This window comes from Camelus ferus, chromosome 2 (genome assembly GCF_009834535.1).
Source record: "Camelus ferus isolate YT-003-E chromosome 2, BCGSAC_Cfer_1.0, whole genome shotgun sequence".
Classification (NCBI taxonomy): Eukaryota; Metazoa; Chordata; class Mammalia; order Artiodactyla; family Camelidae; genus Camelus; species Camelus ferus.
Window position 1 is genome coordinate 76,604,008 of NC_045697.1, and position 14,386 is coordinate 76,618,393.

The 14,386-nt window shown below is 36.1% G+C and overlaps 1 protein-coding gene and 1 non-coding gene across 2 annotated transcripts in view; both read right to left on the reverse strand.

Moving 5' to 3' along the window:
• Positions 1 to 5,491: 5,491 nt before the first annotated feature.
• The window catches only part of COL25A1 (collagen type XXV alpha 1 chain), a 418,027-nt gene continuing 409,132 nt past the window's right edge, over positions 5,492 to 14,386 (reverse strand). The window contains 2 exon segments of the mRNA XM_032461611.1: positions 5,492 to 9,979; positions 13,814 to 13,852. Of these exon segments, the coding sequence (XP_032317502.1) occupies positions 9,977 to 9,979; positions 13,814 to 13,852 (42 nt within the window). The 3' untranslated portion in view covers positions 5,492 to 9,976.
• TRNAG-ACC lies at positions 11,704 to 11,775 on the reverse strand. Its single transcript has one exon. It is a non-coding gene; the product is annotated as a tRNA-Gly (tRNA).

The window sequence follows — 14,386 nt, forward strand, 5'->3', positions numbered from 1 at the left end:
GGAGGAAATTATGCTAAGTGAAATAAGCCAGATGCAGAAAGACAAATACTGCATGATGTCACTTATATATGGACTCTAAAAAAGTTGAACTTATAAAAGCAGAGAGTAGAATGGTAGGTTCCAGGGGCTGGGGAGTGGGGGAAATGAGTGCAAAAGGTACAAAGTTTCAGTTCTGTAAGAAGAATAAGTTCTGGAGATCTAGTGTATAGTCTCATATACAGTCTAATGACAGTATTGTTATTAGTTAATAATTCTGCATTCTCACCACACACACATAAATGGTAACCACATAAGGCAATGAATATGATAATTAACTTGATTTTGGTAATCATTTCACAGTGTATACATATGTCAAAACAACATGCTGTATACTTTAAATGTATACAATTTTTATTTGTCAATTGTACCTCAGTAAACCCGGGAGCAGGGGAAGGAGACTATCTTTCTCATTAGCTTTTCTCTCAGTATATACAGATTCTCTTGTGATAGTAAAACCATCACGGAAATGCAAGAGAAAGGATTTAGACTTTAAGAACAAATGCCTCTCTGTCTTAACACAGACTGGACCCTTCTAATCACTGCCATCTTTCCACTAAGATAATAGAACGCAGGGCTTTTGCTCTGCAGAGAATAAGAGCTCATGTTCCCTGAGTGCTGACTCTGGACCGGCCCTGACCTGAGTGTGTGTACGTATTGACTCACTAGATACTTGCATTAACTGACACCTTGAGGTAGGTACTTGTATCATTCCCATTTTACCAGCCAGGACACTGAGATGAGATGAGTTGCCTTAGTAAGTGGTCAAACAGGGATTTAAAAACAGGCCATTTGCCTCCAGCAACTCAGTTCTTAAACACTAAACTACTTGCCTTTGGAATGCCAAGAAAGACTTTGCAAACATTAGTTGAAAACATTCTAGAAATGATTTATTCCTAATATTACCACCTAAAGGAAAGAGCTTAAATCAGAAGAAAAATGACTAGACTTGAGAACAGACGATTCCCTAGCTCTAAACATCTCATGGAAATACAGGTTAAAAAGGCTTTTGGAACACTGTGGGTAGTGAGGGTTTACATGCTCTGTTTCTTGGTGGTCAGACAATGTTCTAAGACTTTGGAGACTCTGGTTCTATGCTCTGCTATTAAAAACTGATGTCATTTGGGCTAAACTTTCTCTTTGAATTCTTTCCTCAAATGAAATATTAAGATACTGTTATTCATCATATTTAGTTACTATAAGAATCAGATATAATTGTTATGACAATGATTTAAAAATACAAAATGCTATGGAAATATAAGGTGGTATTATTGTTGTTTATCATCACTAGTCACACATGGAATCATGTCATCTCAAAGTTGGAAGAAATGGTAGAGGCGCCGAGTACCTCCCCCGGGGGCAGAGAGGTAAAGCCGTACCTGTGGTAGAACTTTCTGGAGCTATAACGTTTGTCCTGGATTAAGATTCTTGCTCCGTCACTTATTTTCTGGATGAGCACTGATCCAACCTCTCTGAGTCTCAGCTTTTTCATTTGTAGGAAGAGGGAGAATAATGTTTACTTCTCAGCATTGTGAGGCGCAGTGTGACAGTGTGTAGCAGCAGTGTCCTGTCGCATGCTCTTTCAGGAAATCCTCAGATAGCTTAATGTTTTGAAGATAAATAGAAGTCAAGAAATATTGAAGTATTACCATGATGAGAAGAGTTTCAAGTATTCTTACTAGTATAGCATGTGAAAGGTATGAGATGTAAATGGCATTTTTATTTTGTCAAAAATATCACTGCTTGTTAACTACTTATAATTTGTACAGGCTGCAAATACTATAAATTCTGATAATTTGTCATTTCTTTAGGTTTCTCTATATACAGAATCAAATAACCTGTGAATAATGGCAGTGTAGGGGGCAGAATAACCCCCCCCCCGCAAGGATATCCGTGTCCTTATCCCTAGAGCATGCGAATATGTTAGGCCATATGCCAAAGGTGAATTAAGGTTGTAGGAAAACTGTTTGCTAATCAGCTGACTTTAAATTAGGGAGATTATCCTAGATTATCCAAGATGGTGAATGAAGTTACAAGGATCTTTAAAAGAGGAAGAGGGAGGCAGAAGAGGAAGAACCAGAGAGATGGCAGCATCAGCACTCGGCCCGATGTTGCTGGCTTTGAAGATGGAGGAAGGCAGCCATGAGCCGAGGGATGCAGGCGGCCGCTGGAAGCTGGTACTGATTCTCCTCTAGACCCTTCAAAGAGGAATGCTGCCCTGCTGACACCTTGATTTTATCACGGTGAGATCATTTTGGGCTTCTAAACTATGGAACTGTAAGATAATATATTTGTGTTGTTTCAAGTCATGAAATTTTGGTAATTTATTGCAACAGCCTTGAAAAAACAAATACAGGCAGTTTTGTTCCTTTCTTTTCAACCCTTTTACTTTATTTTTTGTTTTCTAATTGCATTGGCTGAGACATTCCATACAATAATAGGAGTAGTGATAGTAAATATTCCTTTCTTGTTTTTGATTTTAAAGGAAACATTTCTAACTTTTTGCTGTTAAGAAAGATGTTTGTAGATGGTGGTGATGGTTTCACAGGTGTATACTTATCCCCAAACTCATCAAGTTGTATATGCTAAATACGTACAGCTTTGTACAGGTTAATTGTACCTCAAAATGTTTTTTTAAAAGATGTTTGCTGTAGGTTTTTAATGTATTTATCTTTATACCAGGTTAAGGAAACTTGATTCTATTTCAATTTTTATCAGGAGTACTTACTGAATTTTCTCAAATGCTATATTTCAATTTCCCTATTCTTGTATTATGTATTACCTCCCTCCCCCTTTTTTGTATCAAGAACATAACATAATTAGGCTTTTTCCCCTTTCTTGTATTTTTGGGAAAGGTGGTGAGTCAGGGAGGAAAGTACTTTTTTAAAATCAATGAATCCTTCAGCCCTGAAAGTAGAAAAGACACCTTTACTGTTGTGGCATTCACAGAGCAGCACTAAAATTATTAGATGAATTAAAAGAAAAAATTGAGAGCTAATTATGGCAATAAATTGTGGACAGTAGATTATGGGCAGTAAGTTTAAAGCAGCAAATGGTGCAAAATATGTAGCTGAAATTAGCTAAAGATAAATTCTCTTGCCAGTTTTACTCAGTTTTTCCATTATCACTTGCTTTTGCTTATATTTGTTTTTATTTTATGATTTTCCAGAACAGTCTAGGAAAATCATAGTTATTCAACACCATATGGCTGTTTGATACTTTGCCCACCTACCAGTCATTTCAGCCACAGGTGGAGTCAACAACTATTTCTTCCACAGTCTGACAACCTCAGCATTCCTTGCTGCTCAACCTGTGACTTGATATTTAGGCTCAGTATAACTGTGGCTCACCTGCTTTTCTGGTTCTCATAGTCCAACCTCCCCTTCAGTTTGCAAGTACAAACTCATAATTTAGCCAGAAAAGTTAGCTTTGCACTCTGCTGACACACACTTCCCAAGTGGGACTTTCTTACTCTTGGATCTTGTCATTGCCTTGAAAGATGGATTTGGGTCGACATTGAAATCACATTCCAATTCCGGTTAAGAAGTGAATCCTAGTACATTTTAGGATGGCGATATGAGAGGGGATTGGGGGAGCAATGGAGATGAAAAGGAGGAGTGGAAACAAGTGCCAGAAGAGTGAGGTGTCGCCAATGAAGACAGCTTGGAATAGCGTCACTCCTTGGAGCTGCTCCTGTGATAGGAATGCCGACCAAGCAAAAAGGCGTGAGGCACTGCTGGCTGCCTGCACACCCGAGCTATGGCAGGTGTTGACTGAATTAGATCAAATAATACTCTAGAGCAGCATTTTCCAAACTGTGGTCTGTGGAGACTGTATCCTTTATCCCTTTGATGGGCATTCCAGTACATATTCTATACTTAATGATTTTATTTGTGGACTACCCATTACGATTTCATAGCACATTTGTTCTCAAGGGAATACAACTTGGTCCAAAAGAGGTAAGGAATCGCTCCCCTAGGTCATTGTTGCTATCACTATTTGATGTTGAAACTGATTTGATGTAAATGTTGTAAGAGAACAGAAAAGAACATGCCTGTAGAATTATGTTATCATTTCTGAGTCAATGGAGCAGTCATGCAAATTTTCATAAGGATTATATGCTCACTGTTGCATATTTTCACACCAGTTACTTATATTACCCTTGGATGGCTTGTTCTGTATCCCTCTGAGTAATTGCTTTCATTCACTTATTTATTCAGCAAATATTTATTGGGTGCCAACTCTTTGCTAGGCATTGTGCTGGACATTAAGAACATAAGAGCAAACAACACAGCCATACCTCTCCATGGAGCAGAACCATGAAAAAGCACTGCGATAAATGAAATCAAGATGCAAAGGGAACTCAGAAGCAGTGATGTCTAAATAGAGACACAGAAGATAGGTAGGAGTTAGAGAGGTAAAATGGGTTTTTAGGTAAAGAAGGGATGAGAAAGTGATAAAGAGAGGATCTGGAAGTGACAGAGAAGAATCTGGTTGAAGAACTGAAAAGCAAGGGCAGGTTGTCTAGCACAGGGAACTATATTCAATTTCTTGTAATGAGCTGTAATGGAAAAGGAACTGAAAAAATATATATGTATGTATGTATATGTATAACTGAATTGCTTTGCTGTACACCTGAAACTAATATTGTAAATCAACTGCATTTCAATAAAAAAAAAAAGAATAAAAAAGTTGACGAAAAAGAAGAGAAGAATAAAATTCTTTATGGGCGGTGTTTAAATCAGAGAAAACAGACCAAGGTGTTTGTGAACATCAATAAAGCTTTATAACAATACAATTCATTACCATTGTTTGGATTAATATTGTAATAATTACACACTTATTACATTATGAAAATAAGTCATAAATAGTGTAAAAATAATTCTGAAGATCAACTTCTCACAAACTAGGAACCCTGAAATCAAGTTTATAAAAGCAAATAAAAACAAATTAGAAACTGAGCAGAATGCAATTCTCTCCAAGCTGCAAATCAAAAACCACATGGGTCCTTTGATTCAGCAATGTCAGCTTGAGAAGTTACAATGAAATTGAAATAAGAAGTCAAACAGGGAGAATTCAATCTTTCAATTATTTACACTACTGAGAAAAACAGGTTTGTGCCATATTTACAGTGATAAGACACAACACATTCTTAGAATAATCAATTACACGAGACTGGCCCACAAAACGTTAAGAAAAATATGCAGTGTAATGCTTGCCAAAATATTTTTTTTGCATTTTTCTCTTATTTTGTATTTACGTGATTTTTTTGGCAATATAAAAATAGCTGCACATAGAGATGAACTTTAAAATGTAAAAAATACAAATAAAAATATAATATTTTCTAAAGGAAAATCAGATACATACATCTTTTAAAAATGTTACTAGATTGCATGAAACATTTACAACAGTAAAAAGAATATTCACATAAATGTCAATAGTATGTAAGACATTCTTTTGTGAATCCAATTTATTAATATTTCTGAGATTATCCACAGCATTTTGAGAAATGTTGGTACTTTGTTATCAATAAATCAAACATAACAGATCAGGTTGAAAAAGTCTTCATATTCCCACAAGGACAGTTCTGTCTATAAGCAGCAAAGGGAATCTTATGCATTTAAATACATTTAAAAAATCAGAAATGCCATTAAAATGCTTCTGTGTTGGATTACCAAAAACAAAATCCACTAAGAATATAGGGTATCTCTGCCCTGGTATATAGTAAATTCAACCAATACAAAGATATTTCAATAAAAATGGGGAAAAGTAGGGACTGAAAGTCCTTACATTCTAAAATATAATTTAGCAGGATCATAATTGGTCAAGTATGTTAATTCCCCTAGGAATGAATTGTTTTAACAGCCAGAATCACATGTGATTGTTCTTAATTACTGTTTTTGAGAATATAAGATTAGTTTGCTTTGGATTCAACTTTCTAGAGATAGCAAGGTTTTTTTTGTTTGTTTGTTTTGGTAGAAATTAGAAAAGTTCATTTTGCATAATATTATTTATTAATCTAATGTGATTATCAAAAAATGGAGAAAAACAAGGTTTCAAATATCAATATCTGCATGTTTCTATGATAACTTACTGGAAGATATCAAAACACCACCCACCTTTCAAGTATAACTTATTTCTGGGTAAGATTATATATAGTGGCCAAAAAAATTAAAAAAAAGTATGAAAAGTGGTGTTAACTTTTTATGCTACAATATGAACATTAAAAATAAAGCCTTGGAAAATTAAGCATATTTTCTAAGTGATAAAAATATAAGATATCAGTTAATTTTTCCGTAGGTACTGACATGCTTATTTGACCATTTCCAAACTAGCAGATATATATGCATAGTAGACAAAGGGCATACAGAATGAACTACTGGATGCACAAGAGTCCTTACTGTCCCAACAGAACATCATGTACAGGATTCAAGAACAGATTTTTTTTTTGGTGGAAATTCAATACATTCTCATGTTTTCTATGAAATCAAATGAGAAATAAAAGTCCCTCAAGACTGCTTTTCATAATGAAAATGAAAACCAGAAGAAAAGCTTAGGCAAATTTATGTGTCAGGTATTCTACGAATGTGTGCAGACCTATCTGACGTTGATTTTGTCACGCTTAATCAAACCATACAAGCTAAAAGGTGAGAATGAATGTTGGAAAAGACATACGGCATATGAAATGAACTAGAAAGAAGAGGATCCACAATCCAAGTAAACACACAGCATCTACAGGTACACCGTTTTGTTTTCCTTTACATTAAGAAAGACTGGTCATTGAACCATAATTATAAATCCATGAACTTTTAAAATAAAATCACACGCTAACAGCTTAGGAATGCTATTAAACAGAGAAATGAAATTATCCATAGTAGAGTTGCATTGCCCATAAAGAAAAAGAAAAGAAATACATTAGCAAAAACATAAATGGAAAAGAATTTTAAAGCTAAAACACATATCAATTTGGCATCCTTAAAAGATGCTTATCAGACATAGGACCTGATCTTGACTTATTTCCCATGTGTTTTTCATGATTTTTTTCTTAATCTTTTATCCAATAATATAAATTAAAGAAAGAAATCTTTAAAAAATGTATCTGCCAACACATGTATCAGCAGACACTTTCATTAGTTCACTAGGGAATTAATCTGAGGATTCTCTATATTGATAACAAAATGGATGATTTAAAATATTTCAGTAACACAAGCTGAAGATTATGCATGACGGTTAAGACCTAGTAATTCCATGGAACAAAGAGGAGTATCACAGTCCTTTTGTATTCCGCAAGGAAATAAACGTAATGGAAGATTACAGCTTCCTTTAATCATGGAATAAAAGTCAATACTGTCAAATCAGTTATTGAGCAAAATCTCAATATACACATAGGACAGAACAGTATTTTTAAAGGGCTGTGTTTAAAAAATATACATATATTTTTTCACATGAAATGTTTCTCTTTTGATGATGAGGTATTCTCTTATGAAGCTGTGCACGTTTTAAATAGTGATCCATCTCAATACCTCTTTCTACTAGAGGAGTAAAAGGGAAGATAGATAGGAAGAAATATAGCCACCGGATTTTTCTCAAGACACTACTGTTTGTTTTCTTGAAGAGACTGTAGTTTTACATGCTTTAGTTCATTTTTCCAAACCATTTAAGACAAATTGTTTCAGACATTGAATAATACCTTATCCTGACCAGGTCATACAAGAGATGGGTAGAAAATGCCCTCTGTTGTTTTAAAAATGCTAAACTGGTTTTGGAGTGTGGAATGTTACTAGAAATGTTACCAATTATATTGACAGATCAGTTCAAATATCTTTCCATTGTTGAAAACTTAATGGAAACAAAAAGAAGGCATTTTGTAAAACTGAGCATTTGGTTATATGATGTGAAAGAGACCATAAGGATCTTAGGATCCTTGTCTTATAATCATATCTTAACTGTTGTCACCACAAGCCAGTGATGAGGTAATTTCCCCTCTGGTGGTGAAAACCTATACATGAAACCAGAAAATTTCCCACAAAATTGCATGAAATCAGAAATTATATTGTCCAATGGGCTGAAAGAGTGACTATTCCTCATCAGTGATGTTTCTCCTAATGTACTCCTTCCACTTAGAAGGAGTCATTTCAAAACATGCTATCAACTCTTTCCTGTGCAAAGAAATGCTCAGTCTAATACAATCAGGTAACTTTTGAGCAAGTAGTTGAAAAATATCTCTTTATGGTGACTATATTTCACAGCTTTCTGAGATCTCAGATTTGGTCTGTGCATAAGACAAAATTTAGAAATGTAAAAAAGATAAAGAAATCTAAATATAGACAAAACTTAGATCTAAATAGAACTACAAGAAATAGAAATGAATTAATACTATCAAATGTGACCAAATCTTGGCTTTATGTTAACTGATAATCACTATGCATGTTATAGTCATCATATGAAGAAAATCAAAAAGTACTGAAAAAATTGCTTAACTGGGATGCTTTACAATGACTGAACTGAAAGTGGAGCTTCTTTTATATTCTCTTTAGTTACTTAGAACAAGAAAGAAGTTAGCAGAAGTTAGCAAAAGTTAGCAAAAAATATTGACTGCTGGTACCAAGTTATTAGGATTTGAAGACTTTTCTTAAAAAATTGTTCAAAATAAATGTGATAAAAGCAGAAAAAAAAATTTTTCCTGAATATTCCTGGGACTAAAAAAGAAAAAAAAGTAATAAAAAGAATGGGAAATATCTTTTGTTTCTAGAACTTTGTAGAAAATGTTTTACATGGGTTGGCTCTTGGAAGGAAGAGAAGCTCCCACATCAGCTTCGGTGGAGATTGTAGGGTGAGCTCTCCCATGTCTTCGGGAGAGGCCATTTCAGCCAGTCCCTTCCTGGGACGTGTTATTTCTTCAGCAACCTGAGTTTCGGTGGGATGTGTACACGCTTTGTCCTCAGGAACAGGGGCTGCCATTCCAAGAATCTCCTACCCCAAAGAAATGCTGTGTGCCTCTGTCATTTTCGAAAAGCACCCATATTAACACTTGTTGGAATTCTGTTTATTAAAAAAAGAAAATTCTGCTGTTTCGGGTGCCCGCCTTTGTAAACCTCTTTCCCACTTGGTCACATGAGAGACAGCACAGGAGGCTGAACTGGTCCTCTTTCCTTGTCTTCGTTGCCAAAGGCAGCCCAAGGAAACCTGGCGGCAGCAACCGGCTCAACCCCTCAACATTTCAAGCAAGGAGGCCACGTGAGCCCACAGAAGTTGTAGATCTGCAGTTGGCTCTGCAACTCCCTCAAAATACAAGACCATTTGTGTGTGTGCTCTCCGCCACTTTATCTCTTTTTGGCAATAAGCCATGGTGTAACCCCCTTGAGATGACAAAAGAAATAAAAGCTCAGATGTGATCAGAGGACTCATTACGCAGCATGCTAGCATCTGAAGTTGCACAAGCAGGCTTGGCACACGGTCATGCATTTTTAGTCAGTTTCAATGGGTGCCGTGGGTGTGAATAGCAAAGGTGAGTAGGGATGTGACGGTAAACTCTATAATCAGTCAGGATAGTACATTTCCATAGCTTCGAGTCCATATTTGGTCACAATTTCATGTAAACTATCTCATGGCACTTTTTGTCCATGCAATTAACAAGCCCGAAAGTAAGAAAATAGCAAGAACAATCAAGCTCTATCACTATGTCCATATAAATACATATCTTCACACAAGATAAAGAGATACTGATCAATATTTTTTGCAGGCTTCTCACTGCTTTCACGGATTGCCCATTTTCAGATGTAAGTGAAGGAAAGATGGACATGTGTACTACTGCAAACAGGAAGAAGCAGCTATCTGTAAACATATCTCAGACTTGTAAAATCTGCAATTCAGTTTCCAACTATAAATATAAAAAGTGGACCATTATACACACAACTTCATGCTCGGAAGGTTAGATTCATCACTGCAGAGAAACAAACAACAAAAAAGACAGATATATAGAATTAGTAGTCTAGGATAAAAATTCCAAAGTAACATTTATTTTAAGAAAACTGGTAGAACCCTGAATAGAGTCTTTTTTTTTTTAAATCAGTGAGCCAATTGATATGTCCAATACATTACTTTTCTAAAACTCATCACATTTTTCATCCTAGGTTTAGCCCACAATTTACTTTTGCCACCGAGAAGTTTGTGGAAAGTGTTTGTCTCAGTAACTATTCTGGGAAAGCAGAAAATTAGGATTTTATCACCTATGTGTTGTAATTAAAATACATGTCCTATTCATGGCTTATGTCACCTTCTCCAAGCATTAAAACACAACTACAGAAAAGGCTGAGGAGTCTGACCTTAGTGGCATTGTTCACTTCATCGACGCCTGAAGTCTCTACTCTGCTTTAGCTCTGGTTTCCCCCTTTTGGCTGGCCATGCCCTGCTGTGAATAGCGTACAGGGTAGACCTGTCTGCCGGCTGTCAGGTCTGCAAGCTGCCTTGTAGGTTCCATGGTGATCTAAGAAACTAGAAATGTCTGGTTCCTTGTTTTGAGCTGCAATCATGATTAAGGTTTTCCTAGAACTGAAGTTAAGTCTGAAAGAACTGAGGAACGGTGATCTTTGAGGTGTAACTTACAGAGCAGAACTTGGTGACAACTTTGACTTCTGTGCAAAGAAAAACCAGTTAGAAAAGTAGAGTGTCCAGAGGAGGAGAATGATACAGATCTCCTCATCTCCCCTGCACAACGCGGACTCACCTCCACAGTCATCTCTCAGTTCAATCATTAAAAATATTTGCTCTTCTCTCTCCAATAAAAATAGACACTATATTAAATGTACTTAAGAGGCTGGGTGCTGTGTGATCTTTAGAGACAGAGTTCTCTCAACCTTCATGCATGTCATGTCAAGGCCAGGGACTGTGTCTGTAGGAAGTAGTCCTTTCTCCAAACTCCCACTTATCTCAGATTTCAAACAGATGCATTTTTTTTTTTTTGAGAAACCAGTGTTTTGCAAGTAATCTACAGAATTTTAAGCTTCTCCAACCCCCCTAACCCCAGATTTTAAAACTTAATTAAAAAAATCTGTCCCCTTGCTTGTGGAAGGTACTGCTGCAAACCTGTCAGCCCTTTCTGGAAAAACAAAGTTTAGTGAAACATTAAAAAATAAGAAGTTTCACAGTATTTTTCCTATTAAATAATTTTTAATCTCTGGATGAGAATGGGTGGTAACTAATAGCCTGTATTTTCCCAACCATAAATTCTGCTCTTTCTTCACTGTATGAATTACAGTATGAATTGGTACATTATCATTCTTCAAAAATTTAGAAGACTGAACTGTATCTAGGAGGAAAAGTAATTTAAACAAAGATCAAATGGTTTTACATGGAAAAGATTATTATTGAGAGGAGCATGAGCAACAGGACTTGTTCGCTAATCACAGTGATTTTCCCTGCGGACACAATCTGAATTTCAGGTCATTTACTCCCGTGCTCTCAAGACTACTAAAAATACTGTTTGAAAGAGGAGTCCCCTAAAACAGGACTAAGTCATCTACAGGCCTTCTTTTTTCTAAATTTGTCTGTTTTTAAATGTTTTTTTAAATTCAGCTTTTTTTTTTTTTTTTTTTTGGAAGGGGGAAGTAATTAGGTTTATTTATTTATTTATTTATTTATTTATTTATTTATTTATTATTTTTTAAATGGAGGTACTGGGGATTGAACCCAGGACCATGTGCATGGTAAGCACACACTCTACCACTGAGCTATACCCCTCCCTACTCTACAGGCCTTCTATTTGAAATATCATTTAAAAATTAATTTGATTTGACTAACAGTGTGTTTGAGATACCTAAGCTGACCACATAAGAGATTTGAGAACACTTCATTTTTCTAATCGTTTCTTTCTTCTTTTTCTTCTTCTTCTTCTTTTTTTTTTTTTTTTTTTTTTTTTGGCAGGTGGAGGTGTTGGGAGAGGATGAGCAGTAGGATTTGCATTAGAGTGTATTGGGGAGTGTGGTAGGCAATAGTGAAGTTTAATCACTGAGTTATTATTCTTTATATAAGAAGATGCTAGATTTTAAGAGATCTTCACTCTTATGTAGAATTCTTAAAGGGTAAATTTCTGATTTTCTGATGCTATTCATGTTATTACTAGGTTTGGCTAATTTGTGAACCCAAAAGACGATGAATCCTTTGCTTGTTGCCATTATGTTTTATGCCTTCACCAAAAGGAAGTGACCTAGAAGCAGCCAAAAACGATGTGAACCCAAGTTCTGAGTAGTGTCAGAGGCTGGATAAAGTAAGCCTTTGACATATCCCTCTGTGTAAAGTGTGCCAATGACTGGATTAAAAAATCATTATAGTATTCAATTACAGGGCAAAGGTTAAAGAGCAGACGGTAATTCCAGCTCAGGGTGGTATTAACAATTCTGAGAACGGGGGTTATGATGGTGAAAGGATAGTTTTCTCAGGTGAAGAGGAATGTGGTGATAGGCTCATTGTCCTGAGGACCGCCTGACCTCAGCCAGGATGGAGCTAATGATCCGACAGGCTGAAAGGGGAGTGTGGGAAGCTGTTAAATAAATGACGCTACTGGGAGAGAAGGATTTGCTTTCTCTGGCCAAGTAGGGTGAGAGCAGTTAAGCAAGAGAGGGAGCTTCACAGAATCTCCACACCCACGGAGCTGATGAGAGGAGAGGCAAACAAAGAAGCCCAGCCTCTCCTCACCCTTCTGCAGTCCTACATAGCTGCGCTGCAGCTTTGCCAATGAAGCGTGCCTGTCAAAAATGACTAACTAAGCCACAAGATGTTAAAGAAAAAAATTCAAACTGATGAAAGCAGCATGGATACTTCCCCCTAGCTCATTTTCACATCAGTGGAATTCCTTTAACTTTCGGTAGCACACGCAGTCTTTTCTAATTAGGTTCGCACTGTTATTGTGTAAAGGTTTGGTATTCTCTGAACAGCGCAGCCCATACAGATCTCTTCCCTACTTAAAGTTCTGCCATTGCTTTCCAGTGTCTGCTTCTAGTTCTGTTATGTACCAGTTCTGTGCCCTTGGAAGTTCCTTAACTTCTCTGAATTTCACTTCCTTCATCAGCATCATCAAGGGTAATAATACCCTACAGGGTTATTATGAGGATCAAATAAAGGGATGTCCCCTACAGGAAAGGGCTTCTCACACAGCCTTTGTACACAGACCCTTCTCTATGAAGGATAAGTTCTTTTCCCTGCTGAATACATACACAGTGACTGTGGGTGGCCACATGTAGAGGCTAGAGTGAACCGATATCATAAAGGACACTGACTTAAATATAGCCTGATTCTCTGAAATAAATCAAGACATCATGGAAGGAAAAAAAAATCATGCCCACATTTTCTGCTTTCTGAGCTTTGTGACTAATATTGACAGGGTTCTACCATGGATTTGCACATTATTCTAAGTAATTGAGTATATATAGAAAAAGAATCACAATTAAGAATAATTTTGAACAGTAGGAGGACAAGGAGTTTGAGAGACAAGCAAACCATTGTCAAGATGCACTGCCCCTTTCCACTCCAAAGAAAGGATTAGATAGGGAACCACGAATTACTGTGTTTGCTAAGAGCTGTTTTCACTCATCAGTTTAGGAAGAAATCAGCACTAAACACCATTCAAAGATATTCTGGAGATGGAATCTTTTGCTTTTTAATACCCAAACAACTTGAAGGAATGTCAAATTCAAAAAATTCTGTTCTACATGGAAAAGGCTAGGCTGGGTGAAGAGGAAAGGGAGAGTGCTTCTTTTAGAAATAATTCTGTAAAGCCTACCTTTTGCCAACAGCCAGGCATGGGTAATCCATCCGGCCCCTATTTTAAAAAGAAGAAGAATTTCTCAGGTTCCACAAAAGTGATCATACTTCATAATTAACATGCTCAGAGGCTTAAAAATGGATTTCTACCTGTTAAGGGGCTTTAGTTATAGGCATCTTTTACTAATTATCAACTTCCAATAAATTACCCAGTAGTTAGAAATGAAGAAAATTCAAATGTTTCCCAAAGTGAGTATGCATTTTGAAAATATACAAAATACAGAATGAATTACACCTAATTTTGAAAAAGTAATTTACAAAGCCTAGTGGTCTACTTAATTGTAATTTTATATAATAAGTCTACACTATTTCTCCTAACTTCATTAAAACACATTTTACAACTATCTTTATCCAATACACTGAAATAAGTTCTCTTCCTGGTCACTGCATTCTATGGCTGTGTGCATGATAATGATGAATAATCAGTGATGAACCATTTCTATCTGAAGGTTATAGCTCTTCAAGTACCAGTATCTTTCACTTTTTTATACTGAAAGCAGATATAGTAAAACATATTAAATTGATTGATTTA